General features: G+C 39.8%; 1 protein-coding gene across 1 annotated transcript in view; it reads right to left on the bottom strand.

Moving 5' to 3' along the window:
* Window positions 1-3,459: 3,459 nt before the first annotated feature.
* LOC146321046 (IgGFc-binding protein-like) overlaps window positions 3,460-22,945 on the bottom strand; it is a 59,539-nt gene continuing 40,053 nt past the window's right edge. The window contains exons 23-35 of the mRNA XM_084725825.1: window positions 22,584-22,722; window positions 20,156-20,338; window positions 19,561-19,706; window positions 18,226-18,572; window positions 16,448-16,671; window positions 13,890-14,031; window positions 11,558-11,894; window positions 10,934-11,050; window positions 10,221-10,322; window positions 8,928-9,123; window positions 8,104-8,367; window positions 7,522-7,664; window positions 3,460-3,817 (exon numbers count right to left, since the gene is read on the bottom strand). Of these exons, the coding sequence (XP_084581951.1) occupies window positions 3,581-3,817; window positions 7,522-7,664; window positions 8,104-8,367; window positions 8,928-9,123; window positions 10,221-10,322; window positions 10,934-11,050; window positions 11,558-11,894; window positions 13,890-14,031; window positions 16,448-16,671; window positions 18,226-18,572; window positions 19,561-19,706; window positions 20,156-20,338; window positions 22,584-22,722 (2,577 nt within the window). The 3' untranslated portion in view covers window positions 3,460-3,580. The remainder of the gene's footprint in view (window positions 3,818-7,521; window positions 7,665-8,103; window positions 8,368-8,927; window positions 9,124-10,220; window positions 10,323-10,933; window positions 11,051-11,557; window positions 11,895-13,889; window positions 14,032-16,447; window positions 16,672-18,225; window positions 18,573-19,560; window positions 19,707-20,155; window positions 20,339-22,583; window positions 22,723-22,945) is intronic.

The raw sequence follows: 22,945 nt of genomic DNA on the forward strand, positions 1-22,945 counted from the left end.
GAAGGGAGCACTGGACTATAGCAAGCTATGCTGTTTGTACCCTCTTTGAGACTCTAGAAGCAGCCAAACTTCTCCCTCATGCTCTGCTCTACAGGCCGAGCTTCTTGCCCTAACTAGGGCTTGCATCCTTGCAAAAAATAATTCTGCCACCATTTACACAGATTCAAGATATGCCTTTGGGGCTGTGCATGATTTTGGTACATTATGGAAACACCAAGGTTTTCTCACCTCTTCTGGTACACAAATTAAGGATGCCAGATTCATCTTTAACCTTTTGGTGGCTGTTTTACTTCCTAGCAGGCTTGCAATTGTGAAATGTGAGGCGCACACTGGCAACATAGATGATGTGTCCTGAGGAAGTGCCAGGGCTTATATTGCAGCCAAGACAGTGGCCATTTCCTGTGATTCCCTTGTAGATAAAATGTGTGTTTCAGCTGCTACTGTTGTACGGTCAGTACCTGCTCTCCATGACGTGGCAGACTTACAATGTTTTTAGTAATGGGTTGTGGCACTAAGGGGTGGATCTAGGAGTTGAGGAGATCTGGGGCTAAGCTCAGAGACTGCAACTTTTCTTTTTTGTCCATGTGCAGCAAAATAACTTAGTTTTGCTCCAGCACCCACCAAAATGTTTTTGCGCCTCTCTTGAAAGGTCTTAAGAACTTAAAGTGGACAGAGAGAACTCATATTAATGCACATAAATTCACACCTTTTAGTGATGAAAACTAAGTACATTACAAATACTGAACTTTTTAAACCACAAAGCTGAAAAAAGGCTGACATTAAGTGGTCTTATAGACCATGATGCACTGCTGTAGATTAAACTAGCCACAGTGGTGTAATGTAGTTAAAATGAGCTCAACCTTAAACATCTACAGCAGTAACATTAATGCAATAATATTAATCTAGGAACATAAGATGACATAACACTGACAGGAAACATTTTACTGTAACATTTACTTTAAGTATATTTATCTGATAATATTGCTATACTTTTACTTCAGTAAGGTTTTGTGAATGCAGGACTTTGACTTGTATAGAAGTATTTTTACAGTGTGATATTAGTACTTTTGCCTCAGTAAAGGATCTGAATACTTTTTACACTCCTGGTCACCTCAGAGGAGTAACAGCACGTCCATATACTGTCTGGACAGAGAGACAGACAGACAGACTGGTCTCCACAGAGGCTGCTGCAGTGTGTGTACATATGAACACGTTCACGCAACATGGTTTTCTTTTCTGAGCTACAAATTATAAACTCTGTTTCATGTTGGCACTGATCAATGTGATAAATAGTTTTATTTCATTTTATGACTCCTTGTGTCAGACACAAAGTCACAGAGCAGCCCTGGATGTCTCTGTAGGACACAGACAGACAGACAGACAGACTGCAGCTCAGTTAACATTAGACAGACAGACACATTACTGAATGAATGATATCAAACTTGTTGAGAAGGAAACACAAGTTTACCTGATTACTGTTCACTCTGTTCATTCTCAGGATGTTATTTTGTCTTTAGTTCTGCTTCATCCTCTCATTAAAGGTGTAAACATTGACACATGCTTTGACACGAGGGGGAGGCGGAGACCTTGTGTACCACAAAGGGCCCTATGTGACTTGACGTCCATGAGAATGAAATACTTCTTCAGGGCAGGAGACGGAGGCTACGTGCTTGTTGGCAGTGTATTACTGCCTCTCTGTTAGACTCCAGTACTGCACATTGACACACAGTGCAGTCAGAGAGAGACTGAGTGAAATTACTTGTACAGTAGTGTCATTTTCAAGACATAAAGATGTGGGGCTTTTGAGAAAATATCCGAGGCTCGAGCCTCAGTAGCCACCCCCTAAATCAACCCTAAATAGCCCCACACTGGGGGAGGATGGTTGCTATAATAAACAAACATTGGTTTGCTCCTGGCATTGCAATAATCTGTGAACAAATTTGCCAAAGGTGTGTAACATGTCAGCATTACAATCTGGGTAAACCTGTAAAGACAATCCAAGCACCATGTTATGGTCCACACTGTCCATATTCACACGCTTTCTCCCTCTCTCTCTCTCTCTCTCTCTCTCTCTGCTGTGGGTCAGACTTATTTTTACTTTTACCTGGTTTTAGGTGGAGCTGCAGCTTGATCAGTACTTTCTCCTCTCCCTCCTCATATACCGTTTCTTTAGGTTGAGTCAGTTGCCTAAACAGACAAGTCTGTTTACATTGTCAGGAGACAGAGAAGCTCGCTTCTGATTCAAACTATTGGTCAGGCCAATATAACAGAATGTGCCTTTAAAATAACGTATGTCTCTCTCTCTCCTGAGCATGATTTGGGCTGTTATACTAATTTTTGCATGTGCAGTGGCTACATATTACTCCTTTAAATGTTGTACTTGGCAGGTTGATAAATCTATATATTCTTTGCTAATTAGAAAAACTTATGTTTTACAAGCTGATAATGTTTTGCATCTTAACCAAATAACTACTAACTATGGCTATCAGATAGAATAGAGTAACATGTACATTTCCTCCTGAAGTATAGAAAAAAAAAGTATAACGTAATACTTAAGCCCAGCACTGAAGGTGCTGTTTCTATTGACTGCATGTGCAACAAGCTGCACATTTTGCAGTTCTACAACAGACTGTTCAGCTCACATCAACTTTTTCAGTTATCAGTAAGTCACTAAATGATTTGAATGTCTTACACTGGAAAATATGTGAGTTAATGGTCAATAGGGAGTCACACAGACACAACAGATGGTTACGCTGCTGAAAGAGGTTTAATGATCATTAGAAATACTCGAATAGTTGAATGTAGACAGGTTACTGCATACTGATGACAAATGGTACTGTAATCCTCCACAACTACATCAAAGTAGTACAAGTCTTCATCAGTTTTGAAAAAACTAGTGATGTAACAAAGTGCAAAAGCTTTTATACTAGGTCACATGATAAAATACACTCAGTACAGTCAACCCTACTCCATTCATGAAGGTTATAATGTTCTTTTTTGTTGGCACAGACTTAAAAAGGTTTTGTTGTTGTTGTTGTTGATCGTTGAGACTGTGGTGTATGTGCCGGGGAGATGTTTTTCTGTTATTTAGCCCAGCAGCTATAAACTGTATGGATAAAACAACAGGAACACAGAACAATGCAATACAATTCAGCAGCACCACAGTGTCTTTAAAATGCCTACAGTTGAATCAGCACCTCTCAGTTTCAACAAAAACAAAATATTAAAACCATCATGAAGATAGGATTTATTGCAGGGCTGTTGTATTCTACTGTACATGACGTAACCTGGAAATAAACATGAAAAGCAACAAAATAATCAGATTATTTTATTAACCCTGATTTATTGATTTATGATTTATTACACATTAAAACAAGAAGAGACCTTTAAGATTAGCTTTTTGACAAACTACTTGTGTCTTCAATTGTGAAATGTGGTTTTAGATCGAACAGATAGAACAGAAGAATGTATAATTACAGGGATTGCTTCCATTCTAAACACAACATTGCAAGATATATTTTCCCAAAAAAACTTGTTTTAATTATGAGAAGACGGAGCTCTGCAGGTGACTGTCCCTGCTCTATCCTTTTTTCCCATCCTTTTTGAAGGGGAACAGTCTTCTGCGGTAGCAACCCCTCACTCCCTTCCACACTCCACATTTTTTCCATCCTCTGCAGGGTTTTCTCTTGCAGATCAAATTCCCTCCTTTACACACACAGAAGTTCTTACAGTAACGGTCAGCGTAGAACTTCTGGCCAGACACAAGGTACTGACCATTGAATTGGCAGCCACACTTAGCCAGTGGCACACAGCGATCCTAGATGGAAGAAGTTCAACAGTCAACACAATGTCACATTTTTGCTTTGGTTACAGTTACATGGTCCTTCAATTATTCTGATTGACAAAAAAAAAGAAAGAAAACAGTACACTGGACATCATCATCAGATCTCAAGGGCACTTGAAGGATGATGATGATGAGAGACATGTTACTTCCACTGGTTTCTGTTGCTCATTGCCACACCAAGTTCATTCACAGTCAGGCCAATGTCCCTAGTCAGCAGATCTGGAAATGTGACTGGTCTGCTCCCTCTTGTTGGACAAGGAAGCCTCCGGAGCAGAATGTTTAAGATTATCTGGTCTTTTGCTTTATAGCAATGTCCAGCAAAACAGGTTCTTCTGTGTGCCACAGAAGTTGATCATGGTAGCTCTTGAGATGTCTGAATGCCTTGTCAGGAAGTCTTTTCTGCTACTGACTACATATGACCCTAGATATTTGAAGTTGGTGATTTCCTTGATGTCAGTGCCAATGAAAGAGCAGATGGGTTAGTGATCTGGCTCTTGTTTCAGAATAAGGCATTCTGTCTTCTTGGCATTTAACAAAAGGCCCACTTTGGCTGCTATGTCTTCAAGGTATATTAAAAGCTCTTGTGCTGATGGTAAGAGTTCAGCTGACAGTGCCGTGTCATCTGCTTAATCTAGGTCTGTCAGCCACTTCTGGCCTTGACACCCAGCTCTTCTGCCTATTGTGAGACCTTTGTTGAAGTTGGTATCTTCTTATTGCCTGAAGACAGAGTTGACAACTATAATAATGAGAAAAGGAGCAAGTGTATGACGATGAATAATGCCTGTCATAGTCAGAAATTCCTTGGTGGGACCTTCAGCGCTCCGTACAAAACAAGTAGGTTTCTCAAACAATACTGCTATTGCTTTCACAATCACTTCAGGTATTCCATAGTTGAGAAGAATGTGCAACATAGCTCTCCTATTCACGCTATAGGATGCTTTATAAACTTCTACAAATAAGATGAAGGTTGTCTTCTTCAAAGCCCGTAGTTCTTTGATGATTCTCTGTAAAACTAGAATCTGTGGTTTGTGCATTGGACATTTGGTGCTATAGATCAATAATGGATGCAATTTTTCCTCTGTGCTGTTTCTGGGAATGCCTTTTAATTTGCAAGCAGCATTCTACACTTGCTACCAAATTACATACTTTTTAAGTCTGATTTTGATATTCAAATACAGGGATTTAGTATTGGAGTTCTATTCCTTGTATTTTTGAAAAGTGAAAATGCTACATTTAGATAATAGTGCTAGAATATCAAAATTCACAGAAAATATATTTAAAGAGGTAAATCAATATAGAAAATGAACACTAACTGGTTGCAGTGAGGGACTATGGACAAACATTGTTTTCGAAGTCAAAAGTTAATACTCAAGTTGCATTCAAGTCTCAAGTCCTACAAGTTGAGTTTCAAGTCAAAATATGTTCTTTGCCATTTTTTCTCATTTTAACAGCCTCAACTTATTCTTTGTGCAACTTAATATGTTGAATCAACTTGGAAGCTGTTACATCTATAATTTTTGACCCTCATGTTTTGCATAATGTATATGAATATTGCTGAGAATGAATAGTGTTAACATTACTTGATTTGGGAAATGAAGGAAAATTGATTGATTGGTGGATTCACACTTAAAATAACCGGCTCTTTAATCTTTGGGCTTGGGGGAAGGTATAAAGTATTTTCAAGCCAAAGGCTCAAGTCCAAGTCATGTCATAAGTCATCCAAATCAAATAGATTTTTTCAAGTCAAATCTAAAGAACTTTTTAATCCACAAAATGTGGGAGCTGGACCAGGACTCCTGACACTGATGCAACTCTCACTCAGTAGCAGTAGTTTGAACAACAGAAACACTCAGTCCAGTTGATATTTTACAGTGGTTTGGAGGTTCCTCCCTTATGAAAGAGCTTTGGTTGAGTGCAGAGAACAAACAAAAGATTACTTTAACTTTATGTTGGCTGATATTCATCTATTAATACAGTTGAACACAAAATTATTAGCCTCCCTATGAAATTAAAGTTTTTAAGCTTAAGCTTTTTTTTTATTTATTTTTTTTTAACAGAGCAAGGAATTTTCAACATAGCATTTCTTAACATTTTTCTTTAGTTTTCTTTAGAAGGCATAAATTATTTCTATTTGTACACAATAACAGAATTATTTCAGAAAAAACAACAGTACCAGGGTCAATATTATTAGCCCCCTTAAGAACTGACCTTTTTATTGAGCCATAGCACAAACCACGGTTGTGCAATGATGTGCTTTAACTTTGTAATGCTCAAAGTTTGTAAAATCAAGTTAAAGCTGAGGGTTATCTTCCAATTTACACACAGTCTAAAAACTTCAGTAAGGGTTTGAGGTGTCACTTGAGAAAACATCATGCCAAAAACAAAAGAAGTCAGTTTAGACTTGAGAAAAATAATTGTTGATGCTCACAAAGCAGGAGAAGGATATACAAAGTTATCACTGTGTTTTCAAGTGTCAAGAACTGGAGTGAGAAGTATCATCAAGAAATTCAAAGAAAGCCACACAGTACAGAAGAAGCCTGGCAGAGGGAGGAAGTGAAAGATTTCAAAGACTCTGGAAAGAAAACTAGTGAGAGATGTGTCTAAAGACCCCAGAACAACTGCCAAAACACTAGAGAATGACTTAGCCAAGTCAGGAATTGTAGTCTCCAAGAAGACTATCACTAGAGCCCTGCACAGGAATGGACTGCAAGAAAAGCTCCACTTCTGCAAAAGAGACACCTTCAAGCCAGACTGAAGTATGTTAAGGACAACCTGGAGAAAGATTATACATACTGGAAGAGTGTCAGATGAGACCAGACTAGAGCTCTTTGGCCATAAAGACGTTGCTTATGTTTGGAGAAAGAAGATAGAGGTGTATAAAGAAGAACAAAGAACACTGTCCCCACAGTGAAACACGGTGGTGGGAGTATTATGCTGTGGGGACGCTTCAGTGCGTCTGGAACTGGGAATCTCATCAAGGTGGAAGGAATCATGAAGAAAGACAACAACCCAAAACATATGTCGCTCCTGGTGAAGAACTACCTCCAGAAGACCAAAGTGAACATTATTGACTGGCCTGTACAAAGACCTGGCTTGAATTCCATTGAAGATCTGTGAGGTGAACTGAAGACCAAGGTCCATGTCAGAAGACCATCAAATCTAGAGGAGCTTGAGAGATTCACCAAAGAAAAACGGGCTGGGATTCCTCAGGAGACGTGTCTGAGACTTGATGAACACTACGAACGACTGCAGGCTGTTATCCAGCAAAAAGTATACACAATTGACTATTAGCATTAGGGGGGCTGATAATTTTGACCCTGGTAGTTTTTGGTTTTTGTGAAATAATTTTGTTTCTGTGTACAAAGTAAAATAATGTGAGCATCCAAAATAAAACTAGGATGTTTGGAAAAGCTGTATTAAAAAAAACCTTTGCTCTATTTAACAGCACTGATACAGCACTCATTTTAGGACATATTTTAAAAAAAATGAAATTTTCATAGGGGGGGGCTAATAATTTTGTCCTCATCTGTATACAGCCAGATCAGTCCACATGCAACTCTATAGGATTTGCTCAGGACATCTCAAGATAAAAGAATTATTTCAGTGGGAGAAGAGAATAGTATAAAGAACAAAGTCACATACTAGTTGTAGAAGGCAGTAAGTGTGAAATACTTTACCTGACTCAGGAGGAAACCTCGGTTACACACACAGCCCTCAGAGGGCGGGGTTTTACATTGTCCAGGTGGAGATGGAGAGCTGCAACTTTTTGGACAACCAGGAGCCACCACACTGTACATACTGTTTGCTGGGCATTTCATCCCTGACATACACACACACACACACACACACACACACACACACACACACACACACACATACACACACACACACACACACACACACACACACACACACACACACATTACTCAGATGCAACACAAATTGCAACTTGATCATGTCATTACAATTGTGAGCAGACATCTTTCTGTGCGGTCTGTGAACACTCAGGATTATCTAAAAAAGATAATCCTTTATTGATCTCAAATGTGAAATTTGAGCATTACTACAACACAGAGATAAAAATAAATCCATTGGATCCCATCAGGTTCAGGCACATATCTCAAGCTCTAAGTTTAAAATTGGACAGCTTAAGTTTACAAATATTATTCAGCAGCAGGTGTCAATGTAGTCCAAGAACAATTATATCATCTTTGACAGCGGGTGAGAAAAACCTACCAAACACATAAGAGAGCACTTACAGCAGAATTGCCTCGTCCTCCACATCTTCACAGAGCCTCCTTCTCTCTGACAGTCGTCCACATAATCGCTGATGATGTCACAGGCTGTTTCCTGTTTTCCACCACTAAGCGTCATGTCATAGATACAGTCGTTGTGGTACTCCTTCGGATCTATCCGGCGCACGCAGTCAGCCAGGGGTCCATCTTTCGCGATTAAGATATTACAGACTGATGTGTAGCTGGGTGGTGTGAAGTTGGGGGGGAGAGGCTGGGGACAGTCCTTACCTGGCAGCATAAAAAAAATCAATCATTATCAAAAGTATGACACATTATGGTCACAGTCAGCTGTCAGACTCTGATGTGATGTTATGATAGAATGAACTTAAAACTACATATTACTGTCAAAGGAGAATAAAAAAACAATTGCATGTCCAATAACAAGTACAGCAGTCCAAATAGTGAGTTTTTCATCTATGGTTGAAGCCAACTGTTTCCCATGCCTCCACTCCCTGGACTTGAGGAAGCTAAGGCAGGCTGCAGGACCAATGCAAGTACTGTACGCAAGACAAGTGCAACATTATAATTTGACAATAACAAGCTATGACATATCCAACACTGTCAGCTATCAGCTCTTTATAACTCTGTCAGTTGTCTGTCAATGTAAAGTTAAGCCTGTTATCCTAAAAACTGCTGCCAGGTCAAACCCTTTAAAATTTCCATTGTGACATTTATGTAAAAGTGACTGATATGCATGTGAAGACGTAACAATGTTCATATCTGAAATGGCGTAAAGATGCAAAGTAATAAGGAATAGTAAGATAAATAACACTGCAGCAGCTGCTTACACTGATGGGAGCAGCCCTCCACATTAGCCAGCCACTGGCTCACTCCAAACTCATTGGCATTGGTAGCCAATTTTCCATTTGGCAGCGTCAGGTCATCAGCAGGGTCATCATTGAAGTTTCCACACAGGCCACAGGTCACATTTTGATATGAAGTTGCCAGCTCCACCCTCACTGCGCTTGCAAAGTCAAATGAGACCTTTAACAGAATGTAGAATATAAAGGAAAACTTGAATAAATGTGTAAAAGTTTAAGCGGAGACATACTGCCAGTATCATTAAGGACGTCACTACACATCACTGAAACCGACACTGGACCAACAGTAGTGAGGATGTTCATTTATTCCAGAAGGCTGTACTATAAATGCAGTTTGAAAAGCATTTGTTCACACTTATTCTTTTGGGAATTAAATTAGAACACTAATATAAATGTCAGTTTTGTGTTCAGTTGAGAAGTACTGTATTGTAGCTCTGAAATGTGTCCTGTGTAGTTTAGCACAAAATTGGATGCAGGGTGAAACTAGGTTAGCCTAACTCTGAAAGTTTAATACAAAGATGTTGATGTACTTGCTTTTTTCAAGACATTATGTGTGTGAAGATGAGTTCATAGGTCAAGAAGTTAATAAATATAAAAAGCCGCCCCCATATTTTATTTAACGTAATTGCTATTTCATTTCATTTCATTTCAGTGTAATTTAATTTCATTGTAACAATACACAGCATAAAATGTTCCAAAGTTAAAATGTCCTGGCTGCCAAAATACATATTCTTTAAGCAGACCTTTCATGTTCAGGAGGTTTACGTTACACTTTGAAAAAACTTTGTTTTCCACATTTAAACATGTCATGAATTTTATGTGACATTATTTTCATTAGATGCAGAAAATACACAGCAAAATATTGTAAACCTGTATTAACATGGCTCTCTACACAATTCTGAGACTGTGTGCATTAGATGCGTCATACAGGATGAGTTTAGGGGATGTGGTTTCAGGTTTCAACACTGACAGCCTACTGAAAGCACTGTTTTCTGGATATAATCATAATCATACGTATGTAAAACTGAAGACAATGCAGTTCGTTCGAGGGAAAGCTTCATGCTTTAACAAATTCAGGGATTTCCTTCTAAGTCTGTTTATTTAAGTCTATTCTGAACTGGTATGTGAACCCATGACCAAAGTCCATTTCAAATAGCAAAGAAAAGTGTACTTGGTTAAGACAAATGTTGGTGCCAGAGGTTTTAAAAGGTTCATAAAAGTTCATAAAGGTTGTATATGTGAGGGTGTGTATGTTTATACCTTAAGAAAGTGTGTTTCAAGTACAGCCAGTCTGTGCCTGTGATAAACTTTGACCAGTGATTGATTGGATGAGAATGGTAGGGAGTTTTCAAGCCCATCCACCTGCAGGACACACACACACACACACACACACACAGAGAGAGAGAGTGAGAGAGAGAGAGAGAGAGAGTGAGAGAGAGAGAGAGAGAGAGAGAGAGAGAGAGAGAGAGAGACAGACAGACATACATGGTTGCAGAGGGTTAGAGGCTTTTCACACAGTATTAACACATGCTTATCTACTAAAAGTACACAGAAATAACCATATTAGATTACTCTTTTCACTGCCCTAATTTCAGGAAGCACTAGCATGTGCATGTGAAGAAGAAGGCCTACTTTATTAATCCCTGTTGTAATCTTTGTACACATATACACAGGCCCAAAATACACACATGCACGAACAGGACCTATAAACATGCATCTGAGAGAGGTGTCAAAGTGAGGGGGCTGCACACATACATATAGACAGGCGCCCCAAGCAGGGCACCTCAACAGTGTTCAGGGAACTGAACTGGCATCTCTCCAGCTACCAGTCCAGACTCTGTACTTTGGTCCATGTGGGACTTGAGCTGGTGACCTTTCGACCTTCCCAAGCCAAGTCCTTGCAGACTGAGCTACTGCCACCCCAATGTGGACACATATGTTTGTGTTTCTGTTTGTGTGTGCATGCATCTCACCAGCACTTTGCCTCGGTACTCCAGTGAAAGTGTGTATGTGCTGCCATAGACTTTAACAGTCACCACTTTAGCATACGACACTTTTTTGTTGCCACGGTTGTTATTTTCCAGGTGTACCTACATCGCCAACAGAAGAATAGAGAGGATGGAGAGGAAGGAGAGGAGACAAGAGGAGGGAAACAAAAGGTGAGGAATGAAGGAGATATATAAGATAGATAATTTAAATGGGACTAATAGAAGTAATTGTTCTTTTGGCATGTACAGGTATAGGCCTGGGTTTTTCTTTGCTCTATGGATCATTCCAGTTGGGGTCACTGACCCACACAGAGATATGTACTTAAAAGAAGAAGAAGAAGAAGAAAGAAAGCCATGTAATGTATACTCAAAATACTCAACTCAAAAGTCCACATTTAAAATTGTATTTGAAAGTACAGTTTGTACAAAAGTAAAAATGAGAATTATTAAATGACTCTCATCCCAAACAAACTCATATGTACTTGCTGATTTTAGTGGGCTATGCAAGCATAATTTATTCTGTAAATCTAAAGTGAGTGTAAACTTTGTCTTGCTGGTGAACTTGCAGTCTGGCACTGAATTGTTTAATGTTGTTCTCCTTCAGCTCACCTCAAAGTGCTCCAGACCTTTACTGTCTCCACACACACTGGCCAGCCTGTAGACACAGTTGCCCTGGAAGTCAAACTTGCGTCTATCAAAGGTGTAGAAGTGTGGATCTCCACGTGCAGTGCAAGTCCTGAAGCTGACTGGGTAACAGCCTCGGACTCCATCGACAACACTGCACATCTCTCCAGTTGGACACTTGCTTAACTCACATTTCATCTTTTGTGTTGCTGCCTCACACACACACCTCTTGTTACAGTGTGAGTCAGCCCACACCACCTCACCTGGCAGGTAATAATGGCCATGATGGTTACAGCCACAGCCCTTCTCCTTGACAACACACCTGACAAAAATGAACAAAGTTTTAGAGCAATAAGTTATCCCAGTCAGCGGCTGTGTAGCAGTTGGTTAGTCTTGAAGATGTTTGAAGACTTCTCCAACTCCTTCAGAACTGACGCCTTACTTTAAAACTTCTAGCCTGACAATACACATTCTTATCCCATAAATAAACAGTGTTATATCATATGTATAGATGCCCCCTGATTCCTGTTATGCTGGAAAGCTACCCTGCTTCAAGTTTGTAATTGTTCATTTCATTACTCTTTTTAAAACTGGTCACAGTTCACTTCAATTGTACTGGATTTGGCTGCTGTTTTCCACTGAAGCTTCAGGAGTGTTTTGTGAACTGGAGATCTTCACCCATCCTCACATCAGCACAGGGGTGAGTAGATATTCAGTGAAATTTCATATTTGGGTGATTCGTTGATTTAATCTAGGGCTGCACCATCTATAAAATATCAGAAAATAGTGAAAAATGTCCATTCTAGTTTCTCAAAGTCCAAGGTGTTGTCTTAAATGTTTTGTTTTGTTATTCTAAAACCCAAAGATATTCAGGTTTGATGAAATGGACTGCATTTATACAGCACTTTTGTAGTCCACCAACCAATCAAAGCCCTTAATGAAACATGTTACATTCACCCATTTATACACCAACCCACATGATAGGCAGTCTGAGTGATCCATGGCCATTCTAGACAATGCTGATTCCAAGAGAAGTGCTTCAAATATGCAACAGAGTCAGGCAGGAAGTCAGACACAGAAAAGGCAGGGAGAATCCGGTTAATTTTCAAAATAAAAGACAGATCTACTGAGTTGTCTTCAATTTCAGGCTGTCAAGCGATGGGCAAAGAGCAATGAACCAACCTGAAGTTTCTGGTCTGGCTGGGGAAAACTCTGTCAGATGCTGGAAGATTCCGAGACGCTCGAGGATGTCCTAACACACCTACATGCGCCGCTCCTTCTGGTCCTTCGTTCTTCTTCGTTCAGCGGCTTCAGCACCATCTTCGCGCAGATCTTCAGCATGCCCAAATCTTCGGTGATAATCTTCCAGACGATGTCACAGTTCATGTCCAGCTCACTTGCGATCAGTCGAACAGTCAGCCGACGATCGCAACACACCACCTGCCTCACGCGCTCAATGTTGGCCTCATTCCTGCTTGTTGAAGGCCTTCCGCTCCTGGGGTCGTCTTCCACGTTCTTGCATCCCTCTTTGAATCTCTTGTGCCACTTGAAAACCCGTGAGTGCAACATCGTCTCATCTCTGTGCTCTTGCTGCAACATTCTGAGTGCTTCTGATGAAGTTTTCCCCAGCCGGACCAGAAACTTTAGGTTGGTTTTTTGCCCTGTGCCCATCGCTTGACAGCCTGACATTAGGGAGCCGTTAACAAAAGCATGTGAAAAAAACATACAATGGCTGCAGAGAGCTGAGATTGCAGTTATATACTCCCTGATATTACGACACACACTGATGCAACCCACTAATCCCTACCCCACTAACAGCTCACACAGCACACTAAGTCCTGTTACTTTCTGACACACCTTGTAGTTGCCATAGTTGGTCAAGTGGGGATTTTGCAAAGGGACCACAATTTCATCATTATTCATTAAAATCATAACAGAAGCTTACAAATTCTCCACCATCCCAACACACATGGATTCGACTCTCAAGGATCCTACTCTCTGCTCAAGCTACTGCACTGTCACTCACTGACAGAAGTCATCTACATTTTAATTTGCTTGAACCAAACTGGTTTCATCAAAGGTTCATTTGATGGAAAACCAAAGGAATCATTGACTTGGAACATCTGTTTGAAAACAATATCATGTCTAAGGAGTTTGATTTCACCCAAAAAAACGGAAGCTTTTATTTCATTAGACAAAAAAAACCTGAGCAAAATAATGTGAATGTGACTGCAGAGAGGAGTGCCATGAGGAGGACATTTGTTACATGTTATATTACCTTTAAATTAATTGTGTAATTGTGTAATGTTGTACTAACTCTTTTCCACTGCGCACATATCCCTTGTCACAGAAACAGCCCTCTACACAGACCTTGGGGCACACTTCTGGCTGAGGACCACAGGTTGCTGGACAGGCTGAGCCACACACCTTGTAGTGGCTATGGTCTGGACACATAACCGCTAGAGAAACAACAAGAATGAGGCAGAGATTAGAATAAGGATAGTCAGAGAATGTGGGAGATACTATCGTTCTAATCATATGATAAATGTTGATTGGATAAGGTTTTTCTTAGATCTGGCATCCTTTTCTGAACAAATCTCTGTGCACACATGCAGAGAGACGACACACCGGTGTAGTAAGAGACAGACAGAGTCATTTTCAAAATGTAAAAGATTCAGGACTTTTGAGAAAACATTTGGGGCTTGAGCCTAAGTGGCCACCCCCTAAATCAACCACTGATGATGATCTGTTATTATTATTATTATATTATTATTATTATTGTTCTCAAGCCATTATATTCCTGCAAAGCCTGACCATAACCAAAATTCTTGGCAGAGCTGCTACGCATGGTATATCATTTCCAGGTGTGCTGCAAGGCCTCACTACAACACCCCTTTCTCACCAAAACATAAACAATAGCTATATAATTCAGGTTTTGCTAAAATTTTCATCAAGTCCCCTGCATTTGTAGTAAATCCTCAGAACAACCACCTATCCATTATTATGTTCTTCTGCTTATATGGAGTCATGTGGCGGACTCTGCAGGCTAAGCAGTTAAGCCCAGAAGTCCCTCTTCCCAATTTTCTAGATATATTTATGAGGCACCTGGAAGACATCCTAACCACATGCCCAAACCACCAACCCTTGGTCCTTTTAACACAAAAGATCAATTCATTCATTAATCCATGTAGGGCTAGGTTTCCTTTAAAAAACTGCAATACGAGTACCAATATCAGTACCGATAAAGTGATACTGATACCAAAAGAGTACTTAACTTTTTCCTTTCTAACTGGAAGTGAGTGAGCAAACTCGAGCTAAAGGAGCCTGTGCTGTGAGGACCCATCCTAACATGTGGCAGCAGCGTTATGGGTGCATTTAAATATGGAGCCTAGAGCTGCAGGTTTCAGGTCATTAATTGCTTCACTAAATATCTGGAAGTAGCCTTTATTCCCATTTCTCCCATTACAAAATGTGTCATGGCATCCCTGGCTCCTATCCTTGCTCGTGAAATACCACTTTCAGGGTAAAGGTGTGTTGAACACTTTGCAGTAATTCTTCAAGATGCACAAGCAACCCCACAACACTGGAAGCATGTGTTCAGTGACTTGCTTCACAGCTATTGTGCAACAGCCCATGCCATAAGTGGTGAATCTTCTTTCTAAACTAAAGAGAAGAGAGACCAGTGGAGGCAAAGCTGAATGACCTACAACAACCCATGGACAGAGGAAAGTACGAACTTGACAGTGTCAGAGTGTTTTTCAGCAGGCCAAGAGTAAACAAGAGAGGTGCCAGATGCCCCAAAATCCCTGTTGGTGCTATAGTCAGAGTGAACAAGCTTGTTCATGTGTGGAAGGGAGAGACACAGTACAGTGGTCCCTTGTTTGTGCAGCAGCAAACTGGCCTGAGCTCCTGTATCCTTAGGACAGGAAAAGGTAGAATGCAGCACACCATCCTTTCTGCCCAGCGAGATCTAAAGAAGAATGATGTACAGAGAAGTTCCAACCAAACTTGAAAAGCTTCCTTCTTCAGTTTGATGGCCTCCTTCACTGCTGGTGTCCAATACTGGTTTTCTTAGGTTGTTGCCACACCAACAACAACAACTCCTGCTTGCTGCCTCCGCCATTGAAGCTTTGAACATGGCCCACTTGGATTCCATGTCCCCAACCCCTGATTTTGTGGAGGTGCGAAAACCTAGTGCTCAAGGACTTTGACCAGACATGGCCAGTTGACCCTCACTACAGGGTTTGGTTTACCAGGTCTGTCCATCAGCCTCCATCACAAACTGATCCAACTTACCACAAGGTACAAGATATATAGCAATGGATTTGAGGATACAATCACAAAGCTGATCTTTGGCCGAAGGTGTTCTGTTACCAAGTACACTTGGTTCACTGCTCGAACATGGTGTTTGTTATTGCCAATTCATGTCTAGGTTTTGATGTATTACAAACACAGATGTAAGTTTATCTGCTCTTGTGTTGTTTTGCTTACTACTAAATGTAAGTGTGCCACATACTGTTTACAGCCAAGGCAACATTACTGTTATTATTATTCTTTACAAGCACCCCCCCCCCCCCCACACACACACACACACACCCCAGTCTAGGCTCTCTATATCAGTTTCTGAGGATTTTTAGATCTTTTTCAGAATACATAGAAAACTGATCAAAGTCCTTTGTTATGTCTTTTAAAGAACCAATGTGTCGGAATTAGTAGCATCTAGCTTTGAGGACACTGTGTAATAGCTGTGGGAATATGTCAGAGTGCTGCACACTATGGCAGCTTCACATCTATCTGTATTCTATCTGTCCATATGCAACATTTATAGCCTATAGTCATTTATAGTTTATTGTAAATATAGTGTATGCAACTCACAACAGTTGGCCAGCTCTCTCCATGGCAACACTGACACTCCAGCTTCCTGGCACTCGACCATGTAATTGCTCAAGGCTTCACACAGTACTTCACCCCGTCCATCATTGACGCAGACGTCATACAAACAGTCTGAGACAAACTCTGCTACTGGCAGCCGACTGTGGCAACCAGCGAAAGGTCCCTTCTTATTGCTCAGAATCCCACAATACTCTGGACCAGAGTACCTGAAGAAGAATAGATATAAAGAATGAATATATGAATAAATAATTATATATATCATAATAAATAATATAGAAAATGTAATGTTTATTGTCAGCTTTCTCATATGAAAGCACATATGATAAATGGGCATCAGTTTTGTTTTGAACCACCCACTAGTGTTGTGACTAGTGTTGGTCTACTTTGATCTGGAATGAATTATCTTCACAACTACTGGATGGCTTGCCATGAATGTCTGTCCTGACGTTGAATCCTAATGATGCTGGTGACCCCCACATTTTTCACTAGTGCCACCAGACACCAGGTGAACAGCTCTGTGGTTCAGTTTGAAATGTCTCGACAAGCGTTGGATGGATTGAAATTGTGTTCAAACATATTTTCATTAAGGAGTTTGGTTCATATACATATAATGGGTCTGTTGTTGCTCAGAGTAAAAATAATAAAGCCAACCGATGTGTTATACAGGTGTCACTGGTATTATAAATATTTGAGTACTATTAATAACAAAATAAACATGAGGATAGAGGAAAAAGAGAACAGATTCCATGCATATTTTCAAACTGAGGGACTGTCCTCATGTGAGATGTCAAATAAGCAATTTTGAAACATTTTAATGACAATGATAAAGATGAAACTGATGATGTGAGAATTGTTTTTTGTAAATATGTGAATAGGCAATAAAATGTTTCTGAGCTGAATGAAGATTCACCATTGCTTCAGATAAGTTTAGGATGATAAGTAAAGTAAGAAAAGGCTTTGTTAAGCACAATGCAAACTCAAGGACTCTTGGGTTTATTGTTTTATTTACATGTTTTATTTAATATTATTATCCAGGGTAAGGCCTGTCATCAGGGGAGGTCAAATGGTACTGATAATCACAGCCCAAGGCCTGGGGGGCCCACGCAAAGGTCTATGGTTGGCCCTTAAGTGGGATCAAGTACAACAATTTAGTTACTGACTTCTGTCAACAGCTACAATTCATATATATTTACATGATGAATACATTTATTGTTATCATTAAAAAAGCAATTTATGTTTTTGTCTGATACCCCATTATTTTCACTGTTACAGTGAAAATGATCCAGTTGAAACAAAGCCAGATGTGCAGAACACACATGCTGCTCAGTAAACGGATGGGCTAAGTCAAAATGCCTCACCAAAAATGGGCTCAGATAAGAAAAGCCATTATTATCATTAACATAACACACTCACACACCCAGATCTGTGCTTTCGGGGGTTATTTGGGGTTCAGTATCTTTCTCAAGGATACTTCAACACGCAGACTTGAGGGAGCTACTCAAAAGAAAATAGTTCCTACATGAAACTGCTCACAACAGTTACCCTTGAGTAACCGGCTCATGGTTTCTTGAAAGAGACAGTGCTGATGAGTTTTTCAAATGTTTTTTTGGTACTTTGAGCACCACAAGCTGAGTGCCAGAGAAAAAATACTTATTTTTCATTTTGAGATGAACTGTACTTTTTGAACACAACAATGGCATCTATAAAAAACACTGGCTTTTATTTGGGTTAATATAAAAGTCAACATCACATAACATTACCTTGTGCGGTCCTCCTGAGAGCACTGAGGACACTCCCCCTCACAGTGATGATAACAGAATGGGTCACCATCAGCAACACTCCATGTCCCTGCCCAGTCTGTCACATTAACAGCTTTCCTGCCTCTGGCAGCTGTGAGCTCATCCTCCTTTTTGCCATTGTAGTTGCCACAGAGGCCACCAACATTCCCATAGTAACTACTGCTGAGGGATACCATGACAAATGAGCTCCAATCAAAAGTGACTTCAACGCCGATATTACTTTGGATTATGCCTCTTATTCCAGATTCTGTTATGGAGATGCTGCCTTCGTCGAGAAGGACTGGAATCTCTGTCTTAATGCCATCCACCTAAGAGAATAAGGGACAGTGTGTGGCACTGAGGTCAAATGTTTATTATATGATGGTGATTTTGACTTGCTGTCATCTGCAGAATGACTTGAACAAAGTTTGGATATATTAGAAATATTGTGCTACCCTTGGTCCTTAAAGGACTAGTGTGGATTTAGTGGTGTCCAGTAGTGATTTTGCAGATTACAAACACCATGTGTGACTCTCTCCCCCTCCAAGCATGTAGGAAAACTTAAGGTGCCTGCCAAACACTGTTTTGCACTGGTTTTGCCAGTGTTTGGTTTGTCCAGTCTGGGCTACAGTAGAAAATGGCAGTGCAATTTGGTGGACCCCATCGAAGAGAACCCATTCCCTCTGTAGGTATAGGGCTTATTCTAAGGCATTTCTTATTTTCAAGTGATTACACATTAATAAAAACACACTTATTAATGTAATAATAGAATTGTGATGTCATATGAACAGTTGTGAAAATTGCGCATATAGAGAATGTTAAAAAAAATCAGCCAAAGAAGGATTCCTTCTTTGCAGGATTCATGACATCCTTCCAAGCCCCACAAATCTTGTCATCAGTGGGCTGAAGGAAGACCTGAGGTGCAAACAATGTAGAAAACAAACCAACCTGGAACACATTCTTCTTCTTGAACACCACTGTTTGGAAGAAGCCAAAGACCACACCTCATTTGCTTATCAGTTATTAACTCATTAGCGGGAAAAAAGGTCTCAATCATCTAACAGAGGCTTTTTGGGAACAGCTAAAGACTGACTTCTGGCCTCTCGCACCTTTTCACAGAATCTTCCTCACATCCCCGAGGACAGACCTGCTATCTGTTCCAGAGCAACAGTATTGTTACGCTAGAGCTGACTGCCCCGAACGAAGACCACAACCACAAAGGATGGAAAGCTAAGTCAATGGCAGGTGGTGGGAGGGTTTCCAGGAAATCCCTGTGGAGTAAATGGTTGACACCCAATCACAGTACATAAGACCCACCAGTATGATGCCACGCTGATGCTTAGGAATGAATATGCTGTAGCCCAAAATCTCCACAGTAGCTGAACGCACAAAGGAGCCTTCAGAGTTCCCACGGAGCTCATTCTTGGTGGTCACAGATACCTTGGGCAGGGAAGGATCAAGACCTGAGGAAGTCAGAATAATTCAAGTAAATTTTAGCAAGATAATGGTGTGTCAAATTTTAACAACTGTCTGATATATGTGTGTTTGTCATGTAGTTTGTTTGTTCACAAACAGTGTGACTGTGGCCAAGAACTTCTGATTTGGAAATATATACATATACATATGTATATATATATATATATATATATATATATATATATTGCATGATGTATTATCATCACACAGCACAGGGTTGTACAGCAAAATCAGTTATAGTTCTATGTGCTACACACATATATATCATATACACAGATAATTTCATAGTAGAATAGGATTAAATATAAATTGAATGATACATGAAAACAATATATACAGTCTTAGTGTTTTTTTAAGTTTTGTTGTACATTTATAACCATCAGTAGAGCAAACGTCTGACTTTTTGACAAAGATATATTTCCTAGTAATTCCAAACCTGTGGTGTTGACGAGGATGTAGGTGCAGGTTCCCTGGAATGAGTAGCTCACACCATCAAATGTCCTGTAATGTGGGTCACCAAAAGCCCAACATAAGGCCTTGGAATCAGGCACACACACTCCTTGGCCTTCTGACACCTCACAGTGCTCCTTTACCCTGCATTCAACCCCAGCACAAGGGTCTGGAACACACACACACAGGATCAGTATTAGTCAGATGTTATAAGGGGGGATGAGAGAAGCTGCTTGCTTTATTTTGATTGCAGTTTGTGCTTATTACATGAATTTTTAGTATGAGCAGAGAGTTGCAGAAAAAGGTCTGTTTCACTTCCTATGTTACTTAATACTATTATTCATTCATTGTTGGAGGGTAGGTCAGCTCAACTTATGTGAATTATTAACATTAAAATACTCTCTGCTCCCAGATATTTTTTGTTATGTTCAACTATAACCAGTCCACTCAGTCAGTCAAGTCAACTTTATAGCACATTTCATACAACAAGCGTAAACTCAGTGTGCTTCAAGATACATTGTACATGACAAAACATAAAATAGCATATAAGATAAGAAATTATTACATATATAAAAACAGGTAGGACATGACAAAAATTATACAAGATTAAAAGGTATTATTATTATCATTACTCTTAAAAAAGGGAGGTATTAACAATAATAATACTGATTCCTAAAACAAATAAGAAAGAAAAATGAAACAAAATACACCTAACACTAACCCAAACACTTGCAAAATAAAGATTTTTAGTTTGCTTTTAAAAGAGAACACTGTTGTAGTTCATGTGGAAGAGAATTCCAGAGAGTAGGAGGATATTGACTGAAAGCACCATGAGCTGATTTAGAGTTGATTTTAGGTATAATGAGGAGACCTTTATTTGATGATCTAAGGGATCTCTCTGATGTGTGTAAATGTTTTAGGCACATAAATAAAGGCCTAACTAAAAAGAAAATCAATATTAGTTCAACACCACCAGAAAAATTTTATTTTATTTATTAATATTTTTTGGGGCATTTTCTGCCTTTAATGACAGGACAGCTGAAGACATGACAGGAAATGGGGAGAATGACACACAGCAAAGGGCCATGGGTAGTTGAACCCATGGCCGCTGCAGAGGACTCATAGCCTCTGTATATAGGGCACATGCTCTACCAACTGAGCTATCCAAGTGCCCCGAAATTTTATTTCTTAATGTAATTTTTTTTCAACCATTGTCCTTACATATATTCCAACACATAGGGGGGTCTGCTTCTGTTGTGCTCCGTGTCACTACAGAGATCAGCTGTTTGACTCAAAAAGTTGTGAGATCAGACTGAAATCAAGCTTTACTTTACTCAAAGATGGTGTGTATGTATGTTTTTGTGGGCTGTTCAAATAGATATGTGTCCTGGTAACTGTATGTATAGTAAACAGTTGTCTAAGAAAGTAAGAACCAAAGTTTGAAGAAAAATTCTCATGCGGCTCTTCAGATCTGGGATGTTTTGTCCAATTTATCTTCAGAAAATTGAATTCAGTATTCAGAATTCAGTGCAGCAGGGTGCTCTGGATGGTTGGAGATACAGACTGTATGTAAGCCACTAAGTCCCACTTATGATAGCAGTAGCTTTCCGGGTCCATGGCTACAGTTTACACATCTGTACCTACTGGTAGTTTGTGCTCTCTAGCCTAGTTTCCACAGAACTTTCTTCTGTCTGTCTGTCAACCCACTCAGTCTCCTTCTGCAGACATTCTTCTTCTGTATACTCTGACTCATAAAGGTTTCCCCGTCTCCACAGTGAACGGCATGTTGTTGTTACTGTCATAATTGCTCATTTTTATTTTCTTGTATTTGTCCTCTCTTGAATAAACTGCTGTAACTCAGAGCCAAACAGCTGGTTTGTGGAGTGCATCAGAAGTAGGCCCCAATATGCATGGAATATGTAGTGCCAAAATAAAAGGCTGTGTGGTGGCAAAATAAAGCGATGAAAAAATTCTAAATTTAGCATACACTTGAAAGGATATTGACTTTTATTCATGTGGCTAAAAAATGTTTGTTTGCTGACTCTGTTTGCAACAGTACAATGCTAAGCACCGGTGCCGGGACATCTCTGCCCTCCTACTGACTGGAACTGTGCTGACCATCATCTATTGAAGGTAATGCAGTGACTATGCATAAGTACCTCAAACTGAACTACAAAATAGAGTAACTTAACACCGTGGTTGGAAAATAGTGTGTTGTAGTAGTGATGTCACAGTGTACTGACACTCCCTGGACTACACTTGACCATCAAGACAAAATGTTAAACCAGTGGAGGTCGGCTTTTCAACTACTATTAATTGCTCTATAAAGAATCACATTCATAAATGCAAACATATACACTTTTGACAAGGCCAGTTAACATAATGATATTACAGTGACTCAGTAAGTATTTGACCTGTGGGATAGCAGCCAAGTTTTCCATTCCTATTGCGACACTGTTCCCCATCCTGGCAGCTTGTGGAGTTGCAGCTGAATTGTCCAGACTGGCAGACACAGCGCTGTGAACAGTCTTCAAGTAATACTGATGCACCTGACTGAAAAGAATACGTATCTGTTAGAGCCAATAGCCATTGATATGCTCTACATAGAATAGCATATGCATATTAAGCCTTTCCTCTTGTACTGAACTTGTTCTATTTTCACATGACATTAATGCCTTGTTTTTGATATGTTCTCAGCTGTACACAGTGAAGCCAAACATACACAGTTACAATTCCAGTTGTTTATGCAACTGCAAAATGAACATGTAATACAGAA

This window comes from Lutjanus erythropterus, chromosome 9 (genome assembly GCF_056507025.1).
Source record: "Lutjanus erythropterus isolate fLutEry1 chromosome 9, fLutEry1.hap2, whole genome shotgun sequence".
Classification (NCBI taxonomy): domain Eukaryota; kingdom Metazoa; phylum Chordata; class Actinopteri; order Lutjaniformes; family Lutjanidae; genus Lutjanus; species Lutjanus erythropterus.